Genomic DNA, 24153 nt, shown 5'->3' with positions numbered 1-24153 from the left:
TCCCATGTGGCTTCCTTAAATGGCGGCTGCCTGACCTGTAAGGTGGGACAAGGGGATATGAGGTAACAGCGCTGGCGTTGTACACCGTCGCGGTGGCCGGTCGAAGACCGCAGCGCAATTCTGCATTGGTTAACATTGGGCCCTATGGGTCCCAGGAGCCAATGACGATGTAAGTCGGCGGTGACAGTACGCACCGCCGCAGATGTGACCGCCATTTTCTGTCTGTTCACTCACTTGATACATGACCTTCAACAGGAGAGGACCTACACTGCAAGTGCTGCTGTGACCAGTGTCTGGAAGCGATGATGGCTACAGTGTCTGGGGAAAGTGCCCCTGCCTTCACTTTGGAGGAGTTGGAGAAACTAGTGGATGGGGTCCTACCCCAGTACACGCAACTGTACGGTCCTCCAGACAAACAGGTGAGTACACTGTGAGCATGCTGCATGGGCAATGCCTGTTTTGAGTGGTGTTGATGGAAGATACATGGGGCGTGCTGAGGCCTGCATGTGCGGATGGGGAGTGTATGTGCGTCAGGGCATGGGTGGGAACTGGTGGGCAATGAGTTTTACGGTCCAGACAGGTAAGTAATTTCCTTTCCCCCTGTACCATTCCTCTAGGTCAGCCCCCACCAGAAGAAGGGTATTTGGCGTGCCATCGCCAAGGACGTCCGGACCCTGGGGGTCTACAACAGACGGAGCACCCACTGCCGGAAAAGATGGGAGGACCTGCGTCGCTGGAGCAAGAAGATGGCGGAGGCCCAGCTGGGGATGGCCTCCCAACGTGGGAGGGGTGCCCGTCGCACCATGACCCCCCTGATGTTCCGGATCCTGGCGGTGGCATATCCGGAGTTGGATGGGCGCTTGAGGGCATCACAGCAGCCACAAGGGGGTGAGTACACTCTCAATCAGCTGACTCTGTGCGCATTACGAGGTGTCTGGGTGTGGGAGGTGGGCAGTGGGTTCCCCTAGGCCAGGCCGAAGTTGGTAGGCAAGGTCCCTTGTGAGGCAGGCTATGTGGCACCCCAACCCCACCAGTGGTAAGAGCCATCTACACCGAGTCAGGCTCCTGTGACTTCCAGGTATGAAACAATTGGTCTTAGGCCTCATACCCCATGGTCAGCTGAAATTCCTAGGAACTGTCAGTGCATGGCATAGTGCAGAGGGCTGCTCCCTGTGTGTTGTGTTGCATGCACTGAACATGTCTTTCTTCTGTCTCCCCCCTCCCTTTTTGTGGTCTCCCTGTTCTTGTGTGCAATAGCATCATCAGGTGGAGGAGCATTGGCACCGGAGCAGGAGGGAGCTGCAACCCACTTGGCCCTGGAGGGTGAAGCAATGGAGTCTGAAGCCACCAGTGGGACGGAGGGCGAGGGGAGCTTCACGGCAGGGACAGGAGCAGACATCAGTGACAGCGACTCCTCCTCTGATGGGAGCTCCCTTGCGGTGGCGGGCACCTCTGTGCCCACCGCATCAACAGGTACAGCCGCCACCCCCCCTACCAGCACTGCCCTCCCAGCAGCCCCTCAGCGTGTGTCCCATGCCTGCTCACCCAGGAGGGTGGGCATCTTCTTCGCCCCAGGCAACTCAGGCCCTGCTCCAGTCAGCCCTGCTGCCCTCAGTGAGGAGGCTATTGACCTCCTGAGATCCCTCACTGTTAGGCAATCTACCATTGTGAATGCCATCCAGAGTGTAGAGAGGCATTTGCAACAAACAAATGCATACCTGGAGGGCATTCATTCTGGGCAGGCATCCCAACAGAGAGCATTTCAGGCTCTGGCCTCAGCACTGATGGCAGCCATTGTCCCTGTGTCCAGCCTCCCCCCTCCTACTTCCTCCACCCAGACCCAATCACCTGTACCTCAGCCTATCCCAAGCACACCATCAGACCAGCATGGACACTCATCAACACACAAGAGTGGACATGGCAAACATAAGCACCACACATCCTACAGGCACTCACACAAGCACCATCCTCATTCAGACACAGCAACATCCACTGCCTCCACTGTGTCCCCCTCCTCCACATCCTCCTCCTCCCTCCCTGTCTCGTCTACACTCACACCTGCATGCACTACATCCTCAGCCACTACCTCCATCACCAACATGCCCATCACCACACACGTGCACCCACCACCCCCACTACCATTTACACATCCCCAGTGTCCTCTCCCAGTGTGTCAGTGAGCCCTCCTCCCAAAGTTCACAAACGCAGGCACACACCCACCCAGCAGAAATCCACCTCACAACAGCCTCCGACCCATGCAGCTTCACCCAAATTCAGCAGACGTACACCTCCTACAACCATTACCTCTACCTCCACTCCCAAACCCCCTCCATCTTCCCATCCCAGTGTGTCTACAAAACTCTTCCTGGCTAACATTGACCTCTTCCCTACACCTTCCCCCCCCGTCCTTCCCCTAGGGCCAGGCTTTCCAGGTCACAGCCCAGCACCTCAGCCACCACATCGCCAGGCACAGTGGTGCCAGCAACTGCGGGGTCATGCGCCACCCATCAGGGCTGCCAGTGTGCCACGTAGCGAGGGCACGGACATTCCGCCACCTGCCAAGGTGAAGAAGGTGCCCACATCCCGTAGGGAGAAGCCGAAACTACCAGCCACCAAGGGCTTAGCAAAAACAAAAGGGGATAGTGGCAAGACAACTGCAGCACCATCAAAGCTGGGGAAGGGCCAAAAGCTGAATAGCAGGTCAGGAGAGGGCATGGTGGCACCGACTGAGGGACCGGTGTCACAGTGTCTGTCCACGACCACGCCAACTTGTATGGCGGCGAACACTGCTAGCTGCCCCGCCACCACAACCGCCACCTGCACCGCCCCCGGCCTGTCTACAGCCTCAATGACAGTCCCCAGCCTCTTCCCCAGTGGGCAGCTGTCCGAGGCTGGAGGAGATGTCCTGTTGTGTCCCTCAGCATGTGCTGAACCATACACCGCTGCCAGCACCGCCACCGGCCCTGTGGCGTCCTCGGACACTGGCACCACCGCTGACATGGCTACCATCCCCAGTGGTCAGTCGCCTGAGGCTGGAGGAGAGTTCCTGGACCCTGGGCAGCTTCCATGAGGCATGACTTCCATCACTGATTGCACTTGCAGGTGGAAGGCGAAGTCGCAGCAGTGTGGGGTATGTCGCTGCCTCCATGGCGTATCATGCTACCGGAACCTTGCCGATCTTGTGGCACGCACACCCAGGTGAGGGAATTGTACCGGCTACACTGCATGTGGAGCACTCTGGGCACCACGCCCCCTCCAGAACCAGTGGAGATTCACATCCACTACCTCAGTCCTTGGCAGGATGAAGCACTCTGGGCACCAGGCCCCCTCCAGAACCAGTGGAGAAAGACATCCACTACCTCAGTCCACGGCAGGATGAAGCACTCTGGGCACCAGGCTCCCTCCAGAACCAGTGGGGAAAGACATCCACTACCTCAGTCCTTGGCAGGATGAAGCACTCTGGGCACCAGGCCTCCTCCAGAACCAGTGGAGAAAGACATCCACTACCTCAGTCCTTGGCAGGATGAAGCACTCTGGGCACCAGGCCCCCTCCAAAAACAGTGGAGAAGACATCCACTACCTCAGTCCTGGGCAGGATGAAGCAGTCTGGGCACAAGGCCCCCTCCAGAACCAGTGGAGAAAGACATCCACTACCTCAGTCCTTGGCAGGATGAAACACTCTGGGCACCAGGCCCCCTCCAGAACCAGTGGAGAAAGACATCCACTACCTCAGTCCTTGGCAGGCTGAAGCACTCTGGGCACCAGGCCCCCTCCAGAACCAGTGAAGAAAGACATCCACTACCTCAGTCCTTGGCAGGATGAAGCACTCTGGGCACCAAGCCCCCTCCAGAACCAGTGGAGACTGTTATCCACTTGAGAGACTGTGGCTTTGCACTCCCCAGGATAAAGAAGTGGGCAAACCACCCACTGGAAAGACTTGAGAGACTGTGGCTTTGCACTCCCTAGGATACAGCAGTGGGCAAACCACCCACTGGAAAGACTTGAGAGACTGTGGCTTTGCACTCCCTAGGATACAGCAGTGGGCAAACCACCCACTGGAGAGACTTGTGAGACTGTGGCTTTGCACTCCCCAGGATACAGCAGTGGGCATACCACCCACTGGAAAGACTTGTGAGACTGTGGCTTTGCACTACCCAGGATACAGCAGTGGGCAACCCACCCACTGGAGAGACGTGTGAGACTGTGGCTTTGCACTCCCCAGGATAAAGCAATGGGCATGGAGACCCCTCGTGCAGCAGTGGCGATGTGCGTTCATCAGGCTAAGGTGCACCGCCTCCCCCTGAGGTGCCTGTGTATTTTCGATCTGATGCCCCAGCAGTGTTCTCTCAGTTTCGTGTCAGGTATCATGTGTGGGCTTGGCCCATGCATTTTGGGCCCAATGGTCCACGGACAATGATTGGTACACTATCCAGACTTGTGTAGTTGGTGTACATATTTGTATATAATGAATTTGTTGTTTTGACTAAGGGATTTTTAATGATTACAATTGTTACAATCATTTCCTTTTGTTCTTGCGTTCTTCCAGGGGGTGGGGAGGTGTATATGTAATGTTGCTGCATGTATTTGTGTGTATGTTATGTGGGTGGGGGTGGGGGTATTGTGTGTTGCGTGTGTGTATCACTCTCTTCCCCCCCTCCCCTGTGTGCTAGATGCAGTACTCACCGTGGTCGTCGCCGCCACCGTTCGTACTCCTGGTAGATCAGACGATACACCAGCATGGGCAGTACGTGTAACTCGGGCTCCATGGCGTCCTGGTTCCTCGTTGGGTGTCGAGAGGTGAGTGGTTTCCCATCTGTGTACTGTTTCCGCCGTGCTTTTGATAGCATTGGTTCTGCCCCAGAAAAGGTGGCGGATAGGCCTCTTGTAATACAGTGGGCGGTACTTTGTCTTCCGTCTGTCTGTTGGCGGTTACCGCCACGGTGTTTGTTTCTACCGCCGTGGCGGTCGGACTCTTAAAGTGGGTGTCTATGTTGGTGGTTTCCGCCACGGTCGTAATCCCAATTTGTTTTCCGCCGGCCTGTTTACGGTATTACCGCCGCTTTAACACCGACCGCCAGGGTTGTAATGAGGGCCTAAGTATCTTATGGTCACTGAACGGGGTATCGAAAATTATCATGTCCTCCACAGATTGGGCTATAGCATAGGAGGCCAAAAAAATAGTCACTAATGGAGCTACTTGAGATTATGTGTATAAGCTGCAGGGGAGTCAGAGTGAAATTGCCCACTTAAGAATATGAAGCTGAGTTCCCTCATACCTTTTAATAACATGTAACCCCTTTTATCCTTCCTAATTCTTTGGGGGGAATAACATGGGAAGAATATTGAAAAACGATTTCCTCTCTATGTGACAAAATATGGATAGAGATAGATTAGAAATTTTACAGTTTAAGTCCCCTATTATCAATACTTTGTATATGCTTTCATGTGAATTTGAACAAATGGAGGAAATGCAATTAAACATATGTAATAAAATTTTATCATGGTCCTAGTCAGGGGGAATATAAGCATTTACTATTAGCATAGACGTTCTCCAACCATCCGCCATAGTTGGGTAGACTCTCACTATCTGGTAGAGGTTTAGTGGGACTGGTAAGGTTTCATACTCCCATTTGTGATTATTACTTAATAGCATTGCAATTCCCCCTTTTGCATGCCCTTTCTTAGAGGGCTGTGCCTTTTGACATAGTACTGTGTACCCAGGACAAGAGAGATAGTTACACTCCAGGTCTCTTGGATAGAGATTAAATCAGCCTGTACAGAACAAATATGATCTAATTTTCCAGTTTGGTTCTCTATTCCTGCAGCATTCCAAGAGACCACATGGAATTTAGTCTTAAGGGCCTGGTTGAAATGCCTTACCCGTTCCCCTGCAGCTTATTTGAGCCCCCCCACCAGCCAACTCCACTTTTCCTGATTAAAAGTGCTGAGAAGGGACATCTTTCACAAACATCACCACTCTTTGTCCATGGAAGAGAGAAACCTTAACATTTTCCAGAGGAGAAGATGAATCACACACAAGGTGAAGGCTACATCCATTCAGAAATTGTGCAGAGGGGGACTGCTGCCTATTAAAAGGGGGTTCTTTTCCCATACAGTGACAACATCTATGCCTCTATGCTGTAATTGCTCGCAGTTGACTAGAATCAATTTTACAATGGATTTAGAATAAAACCAGACTTTTGTCTTTACAGCTCCTAAACTTTGTACTAAATATACACGGGAGATATCACTGCTTTCAATTCATTTTACCTCATCTATATCTGTAAAACAAGAGATTAAAAATGAGCGATTCAAATTTAAATTAGAATCAAATAATTCAGAAAACTCTAGACATGCAGTAGTCTCAGGATACCGTAAGTAATCCTCCTCCTTATAATTAACATCCCCACCACTTAAAGGATCAGATATAAAGTTCAGTAACATTGAATGAAAATTCACATTGCAGAATGAATCGGTGCATGGATTTATGGAAGACAAAACCCTCTTTACAACGAGGGGCTTATCCTGATGGGGACCCCACAAGGGGACCTGATCATATTCTTCCCTAGAAGGGGAGGTTCCTACAGTTCCCAAGTATTTGAACCTGTCCTTCCTTGGGCCCTGTTCGTGTTCTTCCCTAGGAGAGAAGGTTCCTTCAGGTCCTAAGTCCTCGACTTGACGTTTCTTGGGTTCTTTATAGAAATTTGCCGATTACCCTTTTTTCCCACCTTTTCCCCTTTTTTTTCTTTCCCATTTTCCTCTCTTTATATACCTTAGTGTCTGGATTCCCATTATTCTCTGCAGTCTAAGGGTCAGAGTGTACTATAGAGAGCAGTCAAAATATGGGAAAAGGGGTCACAATGGAGTTAGGCTCTTTTTTTCCGGATGACATGATCCGGAATACTACGAATGAGGGTGCTCGAAAAGAGAAATTTTCAAGGGAACACCATCTTGGTGGAGAATTTCCTTGAAGTTCGGAGATTTAAGGAGCACTTGGGGTTTGCCAGCCTGGGTTCCCTGGTCTGTGCGATGAGGTTGTTTAAATGAGTTTGCAGTCAAGCATATGTCCTGGGTAAAGATAAGCTGAAGCCTCGACCCCCCCTAATTTTTTATGAACTTCCTTTGCAGCCATCAAGATTTTCTCATCCAGAACTGACCCATCTATCTTTTGGTCCATCAAGACTTTCATTATAACCAGGAGTATGTCTTGGGTATCATCAAAGTTATTTATAGATTTTTCTAATAGCGCCAAAATAGACAATAAAATTCTCTCAAGGCAGCAAGGTGACATGTTAGAACAGGCGGTCTTCCCCGGGGCTCCTCCATAAAGTATGTGTGGTTGCTGGGCCCCCCAATGACCCACTGTAGGTGCAAGTGTGTGTGAGGGCACGAGCCCAAATGCCGTGGCGCGATGTGCGGTAGAGTTCTTGGCTCCAGCAGTCGTGCAAGCCTCTCGAGCCCGGCTCCCAGCTCCTCTCCTTCCTCTCCCCTTCTGCTGCTGCATCCTACATCCAAAGTCCGGCATCCTTTCTCAGTGCCATTGCTCATCCAACGTGTAGTCTTACCTGCCCATATTCGGACGAGTCACCGTAGTACTTCTGTGTTCCATGCAGGGTCTTATTTATGGCCTTCTGTAGTCCAGTTCGCTGGTGACTCTTGTGATCTTGTGAGATCTCGAATGGCCGCAATAATTGGGGCTTAACTATGGATGCGGTCTACAAGGACCACGTCCTTCTCCCAGAACTTTGCTTAGCTTATTGCAATGTTGGAGGTTAGTTCCTGTGTGACCCAGCCTGTCTTCCCTGCCAGTTTGGTTCCCACACCCACTCCTGTCCCTGCCTAAACCTCTTGTAATCCTTATCCCTCCCTGTTCATTTGGTGCCCCTGCCCACTTCAGTCCCCATTTTCACACACAGCAGAGTCCTTTTTAATTATTTTCCCCCATATGGCTTGAAAGAGTGCAGGTGGAGTCTTTTCACTGTTTTCCGGTCCCCGACCTTCTGTGCATATCATCCACGCCATTCATGAGGATAAAAAGCATTACTTTTTGACTTCTTGGATTTCTGGACAACTCTGCTATTATAGGTCTTTGCACTGAACCTTCAAACATTCTTTGTTTGTCTTTTTTCTTTTTTTTTTTATCATTGTGCTTATTACGGACTGCCAACAAATTTTATCAAAGGAGCTTGGAGAATTGAAAAGAGTTTCTTTAGCTTCAATGGAATATGGACTTTACCTGTAGGACCTTGAGAGGTTATCAAGGTGCCTTTGATTCCTCAGGTGACCACGCTTGAAAACCAATCACCATGAAAGGATGGGACAGTCATGTAGCAGTATTTGGGTGAGTGGACATTATTATAATTGTGTTATAACAGTGATCATTTGTATATTACAAACTCATTGTGCAAACATGGACAAACAAATTTATTTAACTTTCCCTATTTGTGTTTTAGTAGTGAATGGCAGAGCAAAGAGGAATTAATTGGACTTCCAAGAGTCGCATTTATCCCGGCGGCCTTTCCTGACAGAAGGTGCCTGAACCTAAACAGTATTACAAGCTGGATTTTCTTTGTTTATTCCAAATCCTGTTTCCATGCAGGGTTGATTACCGCCACTCAGTTTCTCGCTGCTAGTGTTGGAGTCAATCAATTAGAGACTGGGGAAATTAACTGTGCTCCCACAGAATTCTTACACCCAGGTGAGTGAAATCTGAAAATAGGAATCCTACTTCACATATTCATAAATGTCTTTTTGAATCTTCCCTACTATATCTGCATTAGTTTGTCTATACTGAACTCCTCTACATAGTCACAAGTTGTTGGGAATATTTGGCATATATCTAGCCTCTCTGCGTTTACATTTCAAAAACTGCCCTCAAGATAAGAGACTTTGCTTTACATGTGATTTGGCTGTACATCATAATCTTTAATTATTGAGTATTAGTTAATAACTTGTTATAATATAGTTAAGTCTACTCCATTGTGAATATATTAATATATATGGAATACTTACCCATAACCTGCTAAAAATCCAAGACTGGGAGGGCTAACTTTGTCACTGAAAACAATCAACTCCAGACTATTTTTGTTTTTATTGAAGGTCCTCACGGGTTGGTTTACAACCCACCATTCACGAATGCCCTCTGGTGTGATTTCCTTTCTGAGTGAAACAGTAAGGTTGACATAGTCCCCATCTGTAAAGAATAAAATAGATAATATTGATTCAGAATTCACTGATTTCACTGAATAAAATAAAACATATGTTTAAATACCAATGAAATGTAAACACTGATTGAAACAGGGTGATATTTCTTGTAGGTAGGAGTGAAGATAAATGGAGGAAGATAATGAAATAAGGAATGAGCTGTGATACTCTGACCATAAATGCACCTCTGTTTTACAGTTGGGAGTGGTCTTAGTAGCTGTAGAGATGTTTAGCAGGGATGTACATGAGTGCAATCCTACCACACTTTCCAAATTGTTAGGTTTCAATATTCCAAGGATCATACCCAACTGAAACCCCAGTGACTAATACTTCAGACAGTTCTGTTCGGTGAGGGGGTAAGAGTAAAACATTGTATTTATCTGCATGTGAGTGTGCTTGAGATAGACAAACAGAGATAGAGAGATAGATAGATAGAGAGGGGGAGAGAGAGAGAACGAGAAAGAGAGAACAAGAGTGAAGGTGAAGCCTGATGCTGAGGAGAATGGCAGCATCTCCTTAGAGCTCCCAGCTTGTTAGGTCTGGACGCCGGCAAACAGGGAGCATGCAGTGCATCATCACAGTGCAATAAGCTGAGAATAATTTCATTATAATTGACAGAGTCCATGAAGCATTCAGCGGAGGGTGGAACGGCTCTGGCAGGGTTTGATCACCATGACGCAGTGTATGGCAGCAAGCTATGAGACCTGTGACTGCCCCACATCTACCCATTAACTGCACCCCCGTTTCTGCACTGTCACCACTTCCTGGAATGGCGTTCAGACCCCAGTGGTGGTCATGCCTCTGTAATATGTTCTCAGTCCTGTACCTATCTCTATATGTTAGTACTATTTGCTATAGAGGTGGAATTTGTTATTGTTGTTATTTCTTGATATTAACATGATGTATCACCTGGAGACTGGGTGCACATATTAGTACGCAGGTTGTCTTGCTATGGTTTTATTTTTAGTTACAATCATTTACCTAGGCCTTTCAGGGACAGGGGCTCCTGTGCCACTGGCAATCAAACCTGCTTCCACAGATTTGGTTGTTCGAGTTCTCTGGACCTCACCAGTCTTACGCTCTCAATGGCAGTGGCAGGACCTGAAAGTGGGCACAGGCAAAACCCGCCAGGACCAGGGACTCCTTTCTACTATCGACCATCGGCATACAGTTGGGGGTGGGACAGACCCGCCGGTGCCATTCCCGGTGCCATTCCCCTTTATTACCCATTGTAGTCCTCGCACTGGGTACATTCAGCCTTGTGGCCAGTGAAAGAGCCACTGGCGATCGAACCTGCTTCCAAATTTGGTTGTCTGAGTTCTATGGACTTGAAAGAGGTGTCGGAGGTTTTTCCACATGTACCCGAGTTGTGATATTTTGTGGCTAATACAGCAGTGACATCTCATCAGGAACCTCCGCCAACCTCAGCGAACCCAAAAACAACTGGCCAATCTTCCTGCTCCCATTCCCAGAGAAGGCACTAGAAAAGATCATCAACAAGCAACTCATGACATACCTGTAGCAGAACTAGCTACTCAACACCTCCCAATCCAGCTTAAATAGCAATCACAGCACCAAAACTGCCATGATTGCAGCCACTGATGACATCTGAACACTCCTTGACCAAAGAGAAGCAGCAGCTTTGATTCTCCTTGACCTCTCAGTAGCCTTCAACACTGTATCTCACTACATGCTGATCAAAAGACTCCACCACATCGGCATCCAGGGGAACGCACTCAGATGGATCACCTCCTTCCTCACCGGAAGAACCCGGTGGATCCACCTCCCACCTTTCCCACCTTTCCCCTCTGAACCCAAGGAGATCACATGTGGTGTCCCCCAGGCTCATCCCTTAGGCCCACTCTCTTCAACACATATATGAACCCGCTGGCCAACATTATCAGATCCCACGGTCTCAACATAATTTACTATGCAGACAACCCCCAACTCATCTTCTCACTCACCGACAACCCCTCCACCACCAGAACCAACTTCCACAGATGCATGACAAGCATTGCTGACTGGATGAAAAACAAATGTCTGCAGCTGAATGCAGAAGCAATAGCAGCAACACATGGAACGACTCCTGGTGGCCATAAGTCCAAAGACCTGCACCCTTTCCCTCCGGCCATGCCAGAAACCTTGGAATCATCATTGACAACAAGCTTACCATGAAATCATACATCAATGCCATCTCCTCCAGTTGCTTCTTCACTTTGTGCATACTACGTAAGATCTTCAGTGTCTACCCCTACACATGAGACACACCGTGACGCAGGCCCTCATCACTAGCCAACTGGACTATGGCAAACCTCTGTGCGTAGGAATCGCAGCACACCTCCGACAATGACTTCAGACTATACATAACGCCACAGCCAGACTCATCCTCGGCCTTCCCCGATGAACCCACATACCAATCCACCTTAGGGAACGCCACTGGCTCCCCATACAGAAGCGATGCCAATTCAAGCTGCTGACATACGCACACAAGGCTCTTCATAACTAAGGAACCACGTACGTTAACCACCACCTGAACTTCTACCAACTGTCAAGACTATGCTCTGCTTCTCTTTACCTTGCCCATATGCCCCACACCTACTGAAGCAGAAGTGGAGGATGCTCCTTCTCTCACATTGCAGCAAAAACCTGGAACAGCCTCCCCACACACCTCTGGACCATCACTCACTTCCAGAATTACAAATGGCCCTCAAGGCATGGCTGTTCGAATAAGCCTCCGGGACCTACAAGCACCTAGATACCCTATTGGGTGACTATCTGTGCTTTATAAATCCTGATTGATTGATCAAGGCCTCTGATACACCCCTTGGTTTGCCCCTGTACCTTCCACTCTCTTTTCCTGTCATTCCCCTACTGAAACAACTGCCAAAGTTTAGATTTCATGCGCACCTTCAGGGTCCCCTGGAACATTACAGATCACCTCATTTAACCTGAATGGGTGATACAAGAGAAAGAAAGTGCCTAATTAAATGAAGTCTCATCGCCCAGAAGTAGTGCTGATTCAGGAAAAAAACCTATGAGACACTGAACATGACAAGGTACCAGGGGATTGGGTGGGCACTGTGCTTTTCGCTAGCAGAAACCCTGGCCCACATGTGAATATCACCTCACCACTAAATTGTAGAAAGGATGGAGTGGACATTTTGTTGCACAAATCGTGGGCATCAAGCATAATACAGACATGGAACAATACTATGGGTAAATATGTCTTTGTGAAACTGAAAATTTAGGACAAATCACTGATAATTGGCATTATATATGCCCCGGTTGGAGCTAAAACAGACCTCTTTCCCACACTAACCAACCTCTTACATTCCCTTAGTTCGACTAAGCTAGTCATGGGTGGGGGTGACTGTAACCTCCCTCTAGTCCCTTTTCCAGACAAGTCTGAGAATCACACTTCTAGACAACCCAGAGACAGGTTTCTCCTATTTGACATTATTAGTGACCATGCCCTAATAGAACCTTGGCACATGCTACACCCAAGGGATGGGTATTACACTTCCACCTTTTGCATTCATGGTACTTGGTCACACATAGATTTCTTCTTAATGTTAGCTCCGTTAACATGGAATCTACATGTAGCCTCCTCAGTGGTACATCTGACCTTGAGCTCATCCTTGTTGGCCTAGATCTTCAAATCATGCTACCCTCTCAATCCCATTGATGCATGAACACAACCCATTACAAATCCCCTGATGACATACACTACCTAATGGGTCTTTAAGCCAATATGAGCAGACAATATTGATTCAGGTTCCTCTGCACATATGCTACAGGCAGCCGGAAAGGCTTGCCTCGAGAGACCTGATAAAAGCCTCTGCAGATTTAAAAGGCCAAATTTAATCTAAACTCCAAATCCATGACTCAAGCATAATCTGCAGTATTCAGATTGAAGAAAATTTATGAGTAAGGTGAGAAAGTCGGGTGTTTGTTGGAGGTACAACTGAAGCAGGAGCAATCTCACAATGTAATACTGGCTATCAGGGATGCAAATACAACACTACGCACAGATCCAAATGACATCCTGACAGAATTCACTGCTTCTGTAAACACTAAGGCCCATATTTATACTTTTGTAGCGCCACATATGCGTCATTTGTTGATGCAGAAGCAGCACAAAGTTACAAAATACAGTTGTATTTCGTAAGTTTGCGCCGATTTTGCATCAAAAAACGACGCAAATACAGCGCTAAAAAGTATAAATATGGGCGTCCACTTCTCAAACACACACAACATATCATAAGAAGAAAGGGAGTTTATGAACCACCTAACTTTACCCACACTTAACCATGTCCAAGCTGCATTACTTGGGGCAACATTACTGAGGAGGAAATAGCACAGGCCATCGATGATATGGCAACAATAAAGACAAAGGGAGACGATGATCTCCCAATTGAGATTTACAAGATGATTAAACTATTAATAGTGACTCTACTGGGCAAGATATTTAAAGAAATCACAGCACTGCTCCCCTACCTGAATTTAACAGGGCACAGATCTCGTTGATATGCAACCCGGGAAAGGACCTTTTTCAATGCGCCAGTAATCACCCTATCTCTCTAATAAATGCAGACATGAAAATATTAGCACAGATGCTGTTTACTAGAATTAAGGCTTACATCCCACTTATAACCCATCCTTCACATGTGGGGTTTGTCCCCAGGGACTCCTCTGCAAATCACCTGCAGGTGCAACGTCACCTCTTTTGGACAGGATGTCATAGTGAGGAATATAAACTCCTTGTTTCATTCAACATGGAAAATGCTTTGACCATGTGGAATTGTAATTTCTGCTTAGAGCGCTTGAGATGATGGGGCTGGTGTAAGCTTTTATGGATAAGGTATGCTGGCTCTATAACTCCTCCATGGCTTTGGTGTCATGTGGGAACTTCTCCTCAAATGTCTTTGCTGTCAGGCTAGGAACACAGCAGGGTTTCCCTCTTTCCCTCTTCTTATTCTTCATGGTACTCGAACCGCTAGCAGATGCCATTCACAAGGCTAAGTATCCATAGAATCTCAACAATGGCAGGGAAACGGAAGCCATTTTACTATGAGGATCACATTCGGATGGCCCTATCCCAGTCCCTAGAATTAGTCCCGCAAAGATGAAAGTAATTGAGATATTTTCTGTTTTTTTTTAGATACCCAACGATTTGGTGGTCAAAATCTGAAGCCCTGCTGATGACACCAACTACCGCAGGACCATCTCTAGAGGCTGCACCAGTCTCCTGGAACTCCTTCCTATCTAAAATTCCTGGGAGTATATTTGAATAACAACCTACTCAAGGTAACATATGATAACATCACCCCTATCATGGACAAGATGAAAACAGAATTTGTAATCTGGTCGAAACTTCAATTATCCCTTTGGGGCAAGGTGCACATGTTGAAATAAATGAGATGCCACAATTTAACTATCTCTTTGGCAAGCTCCCTTTGAAAATACCACAGATCCTCATGCAGGAGATTGATTGCCTCATCTGAAACTTTGTGTGCTGGGGAGCAGACCCTGACTGAAAGCCGTGGTGATGCATGCCAAAACCACTATTGGGGGACTGTGCCTTTCCTATGCAAAGTTCTACTAGGTGGCCCCTCAAATGGTGCATACTGTGCAAATATTGAAACCTCTGAATGAAATGCACATATGGGTCTTTTTTGGAGTGTCACTTGCTGAAAACAAAGGGTCTGCTCGCATCCCTCTATATGGGTATGTGAAAGTCGGCTCACATGGAAACCCAATAATCTATGCCACACAATATATATCTGGAGTCATGTGCATGCCTTGCTCTGATGCCCGGACATGGTGTACTTTTGTGCACCACAATGGCAAAACTGGAGCATAACAATAGGGGATGAGGAACACAAATGGTCACTGTGGTGCGAAAGCAAATTCAGTACATTAAGGATCTATTGCAGACCAAGACCTTATCCCTTTTGACTTACTGATCCATACATTTGGACTTCCACCCTTGCAGCACTGGAGATACTGGCAACTCACACACAGTCTTGGTCACATGCTAGGGATGTCCTCTTACGATCTAGAGCTCAATCGTTGTTACAATATATACTGACTTGAAAAGATCAAAAGGGGACTGTGTTAAGATTGTGTAACGCACTCACAGAATCTGTGTAGCTGGTGGGAGCATAGATTAGATGTTTCAATATCTGAAGAACACTGGAATGACGTACTGGGGGAGCATGGTAAGTTACTGTGGGGATCCGGGTTGACATTCAAGTATTTCATGGTTCTCCATCCATGGCACTGGACTCTAGAGCGACTCTATCGGGCACACATGCAGACAGATTCTAAATGCTGGAAGTGCAATACCTAGAACTCCAACATTATAGATGTCGTGTGGGACTGCCATGCCCTCCCGCTCCACCGGTGCTCAGTTTAGTAGAAGGGAGAATAGGTGTTGCAGTGCAGTTAACACGCCAACTGGCATTGCTGCATGATGTATTGACCCTCCTGAACCTGTCTCTTAATGAAAAATGCTGGCTGTCCATGCCTGATGATAGGGAAGATGAAGATTCTATGCTGTTGGAAATCTGCCATATTGCCCCCCTATTATACATGGTTGTCGGACATGCATGTAATGGTTACTTATGAACGAAAAATATACAAACTTAGGCCCTTATTTATACTTTTTGATGCAAAACTGCACTAACGCAGTTTTGCACCAAAAAGTTTAGCACTGGCTTGCACTATTTCTGAGCACCAGCCGGACACCATATTTATGGAATGGTGCAAGCCGGTGCAAAGGGTAGGCTAGCATTAAAAAAATTACGTTAGCCGGGTGGGGCTGGCTGTATGGAAGAAGGGGGTTTTGCACCAAAAAATGATGTTAGGCAGGTTAGAGTAAAAAAAAATGACTCTAATCATCCTAGTGTCATTTTCTGATGCAAACCATCCATACCACATGACTCCTGTCTCAGAAAAGACAGGAGTCATTCCCAGCACCCCAATGGCAGGAAAAGGGGACCAGGGTCACCTGGGCATGGCCATTGCACCCAGTGTCATGTAGGGGCGCCCATTTCAGGGTCCCAATGGCACTTAAAAAAATATATACATACCTATACTTACCTGGGATGGGGTCCCCCATCCTCCGCTGTCCCTCTGGTGTGGGTGGGGTGTCCCTGGGGCCTGGGGAGGGCACCTGTGGGCTTAATGCATGGTGTCCCACAATAGAAATAGTCCCACAGGTCCTCTAACGCCTACCCTGACCCAGGCGTTAAATAATGGTGCAAAGCAAGCTTTGCACCATTATTTGACCCCTCCTCCCCTCCATGCGTGATTTTAGCACATGGGACAAATATGGCACTAAGGCCATAGAGTAATTTTTTGCATGGGAATGCCTACTTTGCATCTCATTTATGCAAAGTAGGTTTCCACATCCCAAAAATGAGTTTAACTCCAAAACTTTGGCGCTAGACAGGTCTAGCGCCAAAGTATAAATATGGAGTTCGTTTTCCACTGAGTTTGCGTCAATAAAATGACACAAATTTGGCGCAAAACAAGTATAAATATGCCCCTAAATGTCCAACTTAAATTTTTGAGGTAGTTTGGAGCTCCTTCTTGTGCCTTTAACTGGGATTGCCCAGTGGGAAGCACCAAGGAGAGAGGGTGCACTGTATTACTGACATAACTACGGTTTAGGCAAAGTATGGGTCTCTGCTCCTGGTAACATCACACATACACACCCAGGATCATGGTCTGCACTTGTAGACCCATGCCTGAGGTCATTAGGGGGAACCAATACACAAGTCTATGCACACAGGTTGCGAAGAGTGCTGATGGACACCGCAAGCTGTCCTCAAACTAGATGACCCCAACCTTCAAGTGAGACCCAACAACTGAAGAGTTAATTGAGTGACTACCAGTAGAGGGGAATAGGTTGAGTTTTTACCCTCTCACATGTCTGGCAGGCAGACATGCACACTTCACATTTGGTGGCAGTGGTGGACTCTCTAGAGTGTTGGGAAACAACCTGTGGTGAATGACAGGGGGACCACCCCTTTTCTCTTCACCACCTCTACCCTCCCAACTCCTTACCCTCATATACATCAGCCCTTACTTGCTGTCCATTAGGAGGTGATTTGTCTCATCCCTCTTACCCAGTGGGAACGTTCAGTGTGATGATACTTATTTTACCTTATGCGAAAGCTTGGTGTTGATGATACTAATGTATATCTTTGCATTTGACACATGCATGCTGATGTGACAACCCAATTAAGAATTGAAAAACAAAAAGAGAGTGAGTGACAAGGAGAGGGAGTGCGAGAGAGGTGAAGAGAGAGAGAAAGTGAGAGAGCTTGGGATGAAGAAGTGGTGCTTTATTCAGGTGCATGTATGTGTATACCTATATTATTTCTGTTACAATAGTCAAAATAAGCACATCTCCAATATGGGCATTCAGAAGGTGAATACTGGTGTAGGACATTACATCGGTTTTACTGTAAGTTTGGTTCTACCTTTTTGGTACCTTGATTTTGGATTCCATTAAAGTTTGGCTTCTGTAGAGTGATCTTCAGCCAGATACCCGATGAATAACTAGGCCACACACAGAGCTGTAAATCCTGTGTTTATTCCTCTGCGTGTACCTGTGAACTCCAACATTCTAAGTCAAGCTTCATTCCATTCCATTCTAGAGAATATGTCACACTGATACCGAATCCTTGTGGAGCCAGAAAGGTTCAGTTCTAAATCATGCAAGACGCCACATCTCTCAGTTTGTCAAATTAAAAAGTAAAATCTTTTATAAAATCATGAGACAGACGCAAATATCTACATATAGACAGAAACATGTACAACTATATCTCTTCAGTTAATCCTCTTGGCGCTTTGATCTGTCCAGCCGATCTGCTTACAGCAAGCTGCAAATGTTCATCTTCAATGTAAGAGATTGCCAGTGATGGTAAGGATCGGTAACAGTCATTTAGTTTTCATATTCAGTCTTTCTTTCACCATCTCAAGTTGAAGACTAATGAAACACAGGCCTGAAGTGAGAAGAGTCTCTGGTAAGGGACTTATCAGGATGCGGGGCAGTCACCATGTGTCCTTTGGTAGACACTACTTGAAAAAGTTCAGCATTATAAAGAGCATCAGATTTTTTTTTCAGTAACTGTTGAGTGGTCACTAAATCTCCTTTTCGGAATAAGAGATCTTTTGCATTTCTCCCCTTGTCTGCATATACTTTCATTTTGTGTTTTTGAATCAAGTCCCTTATCCGAACAGGTTTTCATTACTATTTCATTCTGTGTTCCACTGGGGTATCTTTGTTGCCATTGCTCTCCTGAACATCAAAGACACAGAACTTTCACCTGTGGTCATTTGAATGGGTTGTTGAACAATAAGCAAGAGAGTAGAGTTCAGTACTGGTTCTAGACTGAGCTTCTCAAGAGTTGCACGCTACACTGCTTTCTTTAGAGTACGCGTAAAATGCTCAACAACTCTGTCGGCCTGTGGCCGTAAGGGTGTGATCTTTTGAAACATTATGTTCAGATGCTCCAGAAATTCTTTACATTCTTTGCTGTTGAAGGAAGGACCATTGTCAGATTTCACAATGGCTGGTAAGCCCCATGTTGCAAAGATGCCATCAAGTTGTCTGATTACCGCTCATGTGTCATGGATAAGAGATTTTTGACCAAATGAAAACGTGAATATTCATCTACGTACACCATTTAATGATGTCCAATGTCCAGTGTACCAAATAAATTGATGGTTATTCTCGTCCATGTTTAGGGAGTTCTGACATGTTCAGAGTATGTTGAGTGACTCTGGGTGACAGGCAGTTGCATATGTGACAGGCTTTGAGTTCTATTTCAACTATTTCATGTAGGTATGGATACCAAACTAGGTTTCAGAGAGCTCTCTTTGTACCAACAATTCCACAATGTCCTTCGTGAGCTACTTCTATCACCTTTTGTCATATGCTCTCTGGAATCAGAATCCTCATAGTATAATTCCTTCCTGAGTTATGGACAATTCATGTTTAACATTTTTGCACTATTGATATTCACCATCATTACTGATAGATCAAACATGTTTGTTCTATGACTGAAATCTCAAAAAGTAGTCAGCAGGATTTTGATCCTTTCCTGCTTAATGCACAATTGTATAATCGTACTCTTGCAACTGTAGTGCCCATGGTTCAATTTGAGAAGGCATTTTGGCTTTTGGACTGCCAAAGATGGTCAGTAAAGCTTGATGATCAGTCTCCAGCGTAAAAGGCTTTCCATATAGGAGTACATGAAAATGTTCACAGGCCCATACTATGGCCAAACTTTCCTTTTCAGGCTATGAGTAAGTATGTTCTGTTTGAGACGTGTTGTCTGACATTTGGATGTCCACTATGCTGTGCATGTCAGCGCATATGCTTGCAGCTCCTTGAAGGTTCTTCTTAGGCACTATAACTATGGGTGAAACCCATGGCAATGGACCAGTGGAACGTTCAATAATGTCATGCTTAAGTAATGATTCAAGTTCTTTTTCAGCTGCTTCTTGTAAATGAACAGCAACCTGTCTATGTCTCTGAGCAAGATGGACCTCCTTATTAATATGCAGTTATACTTTCATAGTCTTTAGCTTTCCTAAGCCATGAAACAGCGAAGAGAAATTACTTACTATTTCATGATGAGCATTCATGTTGCAATTCACTGAAATCAGTCCCATGTCAGCAGCAGCGTTGAAACTGAGCAAGCAGGCACTGACCACTGTACCTTGAAGCACATGGATCCATTCTTGTACTTTTCTTTCCTTTTGTTTCAGTGTTACCATAACTAAACCTTTTCTTTTCAGGGGTGTCGATGTAGCCCAAGTGTACACTTTACAGTTTGACGGCATAAGCCGCAGAAACAGAGACAGTTCATTGTAATTTTCTTCGGGGATTATATTTATCAAAGTACCACTATCAATAATGAAAGGTATTGAACAGCCATTTATTTTCAATGTGAGCTTTGAACAGTGTTTGTATGATTTTGTTATTTTGACATGTCGACTTTTCTTTGACTGACTTTTCTCTTCGCAAGTGACCAGTCCAACAAGCGCATGTTTTTCTGAAGTAAGCAATCACATGGCACAATCAGTTTCTTCAATTTCACTTATTTTTGAGGCTGAAGAACTGTTTGACAATGATTTAGATGATGATCGACTTTGTTTAATACCTATTTACCTCAACTGATGTCACCATTTGGCCTTGTGGACATGAGTTGAATGTTCCTTCTGGAACTTTCCGGGGTTCATTTTGTCTTCACATTGTGACGCACGTACTTTTTCCTTCCTGCTGCACATCACCACAAAATGGTTCTCTTTACCACACCCTTTGCATACCTGACCAATGGTAGGACACCTTCCTTCGTGTTGAAATGCAAATCCACACCTAAAGCACAATTTCTTTTTATGAGTAGACATCACTTTGTGTACTTCACTCTTCTGTTTCAAATTACTTTTCACTCTCATGACTGACGCGCTCTAGGCACCTCTAGCCTCCATGTCAGCAGCTTGTCTCTCAGCACGTCCCTCAGGTCTGGCAGCTTCAACCCTTGCTCCAGATCTAGGGGCATATTTACAATCGCCTAGCACCATCTTGTGTCACCCTAGCAACATTTATGTTATGCTAAGGAGGCCTTAAGGGGGCCTTTCTCATAGAGACGGAATGCTTGCATTGGGCCCATTTGTAAACCCTTGTGCCACATTATGCCTGCACTAGGCATAATGTATGCAAGGGGGGACATTCTGACCAGGTAGGCCTGAAAAAATGGCATAGTGAAATTTACAACATTTCACTGCGCCATTTTTTCCATCATTGTCAACACCTGCTCAGAGCAGGCAGTAAAATGACACATCCATTGTAATCAATGGGCCTTCCTGTGCTTTGCTGCACTAGCGTCAACATTTTTGACGCTAGTGTAACAAAGCACTAGAATAGTGTCAAAAATGTTGAAGCTATTGTCCTAACAAATGCCATGGTGTGCCGCATTGTAAATATGTTGCAATCATGGTGTCCTTAGGTGGGGTAGAGACAAGGCAAGAAAGGTGTCCACTTTCTTGTAAATATGCCCCTAAGAGTTTATCTCAGCATTCGTCGTGTGAATGAATCGTACAAGCATCCATCAATCACTGTAAGCCGCATGGTTTCTGCACCTTTATAATTATTGAACTTAAAAGGTTTGATAAGTATGTTGAGTCTTTCCATGAATTCATCAGTTGTTTTGCCAACTCTTTGATGTTCTTGACTGAAAACATATTGTTCATAATCAACGGTTGGTACTGGATTAAATTTGAGATTCTTAATCTGAAGGTATGTGACTTCTTCATCAGTGCTTGGTATTTTCTTTATCATTTCTTTCAAACCATCACGAGCAAGAATTTTGAGATATTTAATAATCTTCCTTTTAGTCTCTTCAAGTGCATGTATGGAATCTTAAAATGTCTTTATCCATGCAGTCCATCTGTTGCCAATATTTTTCCTTTTGGAAGTGTTGAATGGTGGTGGTGGTTTGAGAAAGGCGGCAGCATTGTAACTGTTCACAGGAGTGGCTGACGTCAAAGGTGGAACTCTGTCAAACACTGCTGTCCCTGGGAATCTGCAGCATCACTGAGGCCTGACACTCGTTCAGCCTCTGGGTCATCCAAGACAGTATTTGAAGTTTTGACCTTCTTGGTCTTCATCAGAGCCCCGTCACTCATGGAGACCTCTGGAGTTGTTCTGCTCTGCCACCCAGCAGCTTTGGTGGCATGCCACTTCAGGTGTTGGACAGCTCAGTAAGTACAACCCTAGTTCTTCTTCTTGGATCTCTCTTCGGCATGCTGAGGTCGTAATGCTCCACTTATCAAGACTCAGGTAAGAGGGTAAGAGTAATGCTTTCTTTTTACTTGTTCTGTCAGCCAGCACTATTTAGTGTCTGATAATTGTCCTTAGTTGCACTTTGTAAATCTGGTTGAATCCACTTTCAGTGTTAACGCTCCATATGTAGTATAACTTTATTTTGCGTGGTAGGGTGGTACCTTTTAGTAGCATCTTGGTAATAGTTTCACATGTTCAAATAAGTAATAGACTTGGGTAGTAAGTGTATCTAAGAACAGATTAGCACTGACCAGATAAAGTATGGGATACTGCACTAATATACATGGCATGATTCACAAACCTGTTTCTGCATGGTCAGCTAACATGCAGAAATATCTTTTTAGCACGTTACTCATCTTGGCTGATCACATAATCTGGATTCACATTTAGACAATGATTTACTTACAAGAGGATTTTAATGTGAGTATATTCACTACCACAGATGGTGAGTTGTTATTCTAAGGCAACTGAATGTTTTGGAACACATGAAAAGGTACTAATTTATGGGTAGTTTTCAGGAATATGCTTCTACCAATGAAAAGAAGTAGTAGCACATTTGAGGGGTTAAAATCAGAATTTCTTTAGACATTTCAAATTAAAAATAACCCCTACCCTTGTTAATTTTATAACCCATGCATATGAGACAAAGAATTTCAGGAATGCATGCATCATATGTCACTGGCTTGCCAACCCAAATAAAAACCACCAAAACTGTTTCAACTGCAAACCAATCTCTAACAAATTGTAATAGGGAAACACAGATAAAAATATGGGACAACAGATTAAGTAAAATAAGTATCCACTTAAAAGCCATCGCCCAAACAGGAAAACATCAAAGTCAGGTAAGGCAGTAACAACTTAAGATAAGTTTGAGATTTAATACATTTGATAAACTCCAATATGGCACATCATTCACTAATAGGTTTAGATGCAGAGAAGACATTTAACAATGTACATTGCAAAAAATGAATATTCTGTTGTTGATAATATTAAGGCCATGTACAAAAGTTCTAAAGTAAATTTGAATATAAAAGGAATACTATCCAGGAGAGTTCACCAGTGTAAAGAAACAAAACAAGAGTTCCTACTATGTCTTTTACTATTTAATATACTCCTTGGACCCTAAGAGGTCTATTACTAACATTTCTGGGTCAACATTAATGTAAATATGTTGTTAATACTAATCCCCTGATAAATCCAGCCCAAAACTGCTTCAACTAGTAAATCCTTCAGCTACAAAATCAAATTATATTTACCCTTTGAGCTACCCTTCAGCTTCCTGATTGAACACAGTAATTACTGTGCCCCACCTCCAGGCCAAGGATAAGCTACAGTTGAAATTCCTTAACTAATGAGCAGCAATTCCTTGTTAGATAGGGTATAGGAAACTCCCTCTTTTAACAATAAGGAAAGAGCAAACTTCTTTGTCTGCTTTCAAGTAGTAGGTCCCTATCAAGGTTAGGAGGTAAAACACTAGTTCTTTGTAGATGAAGACAAGACTACAAAAATGATGTACTCTGTTTTTAGAGAGGATTGCCATTTTGGAATTTTCACTGAATGCTATACAGGGTAGACCTGAAGGGGCACTATGGAATCCTGCTGTGACTGGACCTGCTATGTAGTCTAGAGAAGTGGACACTGTGAAACCTGTTTGTTGTGCACAGTTGTTGTGCAAGAGGGTATGTTGGTGACTGAGGAGTGCAGGCATTGAGTATGGTCTTTTCTGTAGGACCTGTGGGTGCTGCTGCGGAGCTGAAGAGTCCTGGGTCAGGAGATTATCAGTGCTGGGCAGGAGAATGTGCCCCAAAAACTTACAGAGAGCTGCTGTTGCCAGTAGGAGTGGACATTGGTACCAAAGGCAGTGAGGAGCTGAAGAAATATTTTCAAAAAATTGTGTCCAATACAGCCTCGAAGTACTCATACTCATAATTTTCCTGAGGCAGCCTCCCTACAGGAAATCACTTTAAAAAACTGAGAAATTGTCCAAGATTGTATTTTACATTAGATGCTGAGACCTGGTGTTTTCTGCTTGCTTCAGTTATCCTTAATCTTGGGGGCGCCTGCTAGCTTGTAAAATCTCCAGC

The 24153-nt window shown here is 45.4% G+C and overlaps 1 protein-coding gene across 3 annotated transcripts in view; it reads right to left on the bottom strand.

Annotated features, from left to right (window-relative positions):
* Nucleotides 1-24153, bottom strand: part of PIEZO2 (piezo type mechanosensitive ion channel component 2) — a 1085167-nt gene that overhangs the window by 12680 nt on the left and 1048334 nt on the right. For all 3 annotated transcript variants that reach the window (XM_069216450.1, XM_069216468.1, XM_069216460.1), the window contains one exon: nt 9013-9193. In XM_069216450.1, the coding sequence (XP_069072551.1) occupies nt 9013-9193 (181 nt within the window). The remainder of the gene's footprint in view (nt 1-9012; nt 9194-24153) is intronic.

Source organism: Pleurodeles waltl, chromosome 2_1 (assembly GCF_031143425.1).
Source record: "Pleurodeles waltl isolate 20211129_DDA chromosome 2_1, aPleWal1.hap1.20221129, whole genome shotgun sequence".
NCBI classification, from domain to species: Eukaryota; Metazoa; Chordata; class Amphibia; order Caudata; family Salamandridae; genus Pleurodeles; species Pleurodeles waltl.
The sequence above is the reverse complement of the archived record's forward strand: the minus strand, read 5'-3'. Positions and strand labels throughout refer to the sequence as shown.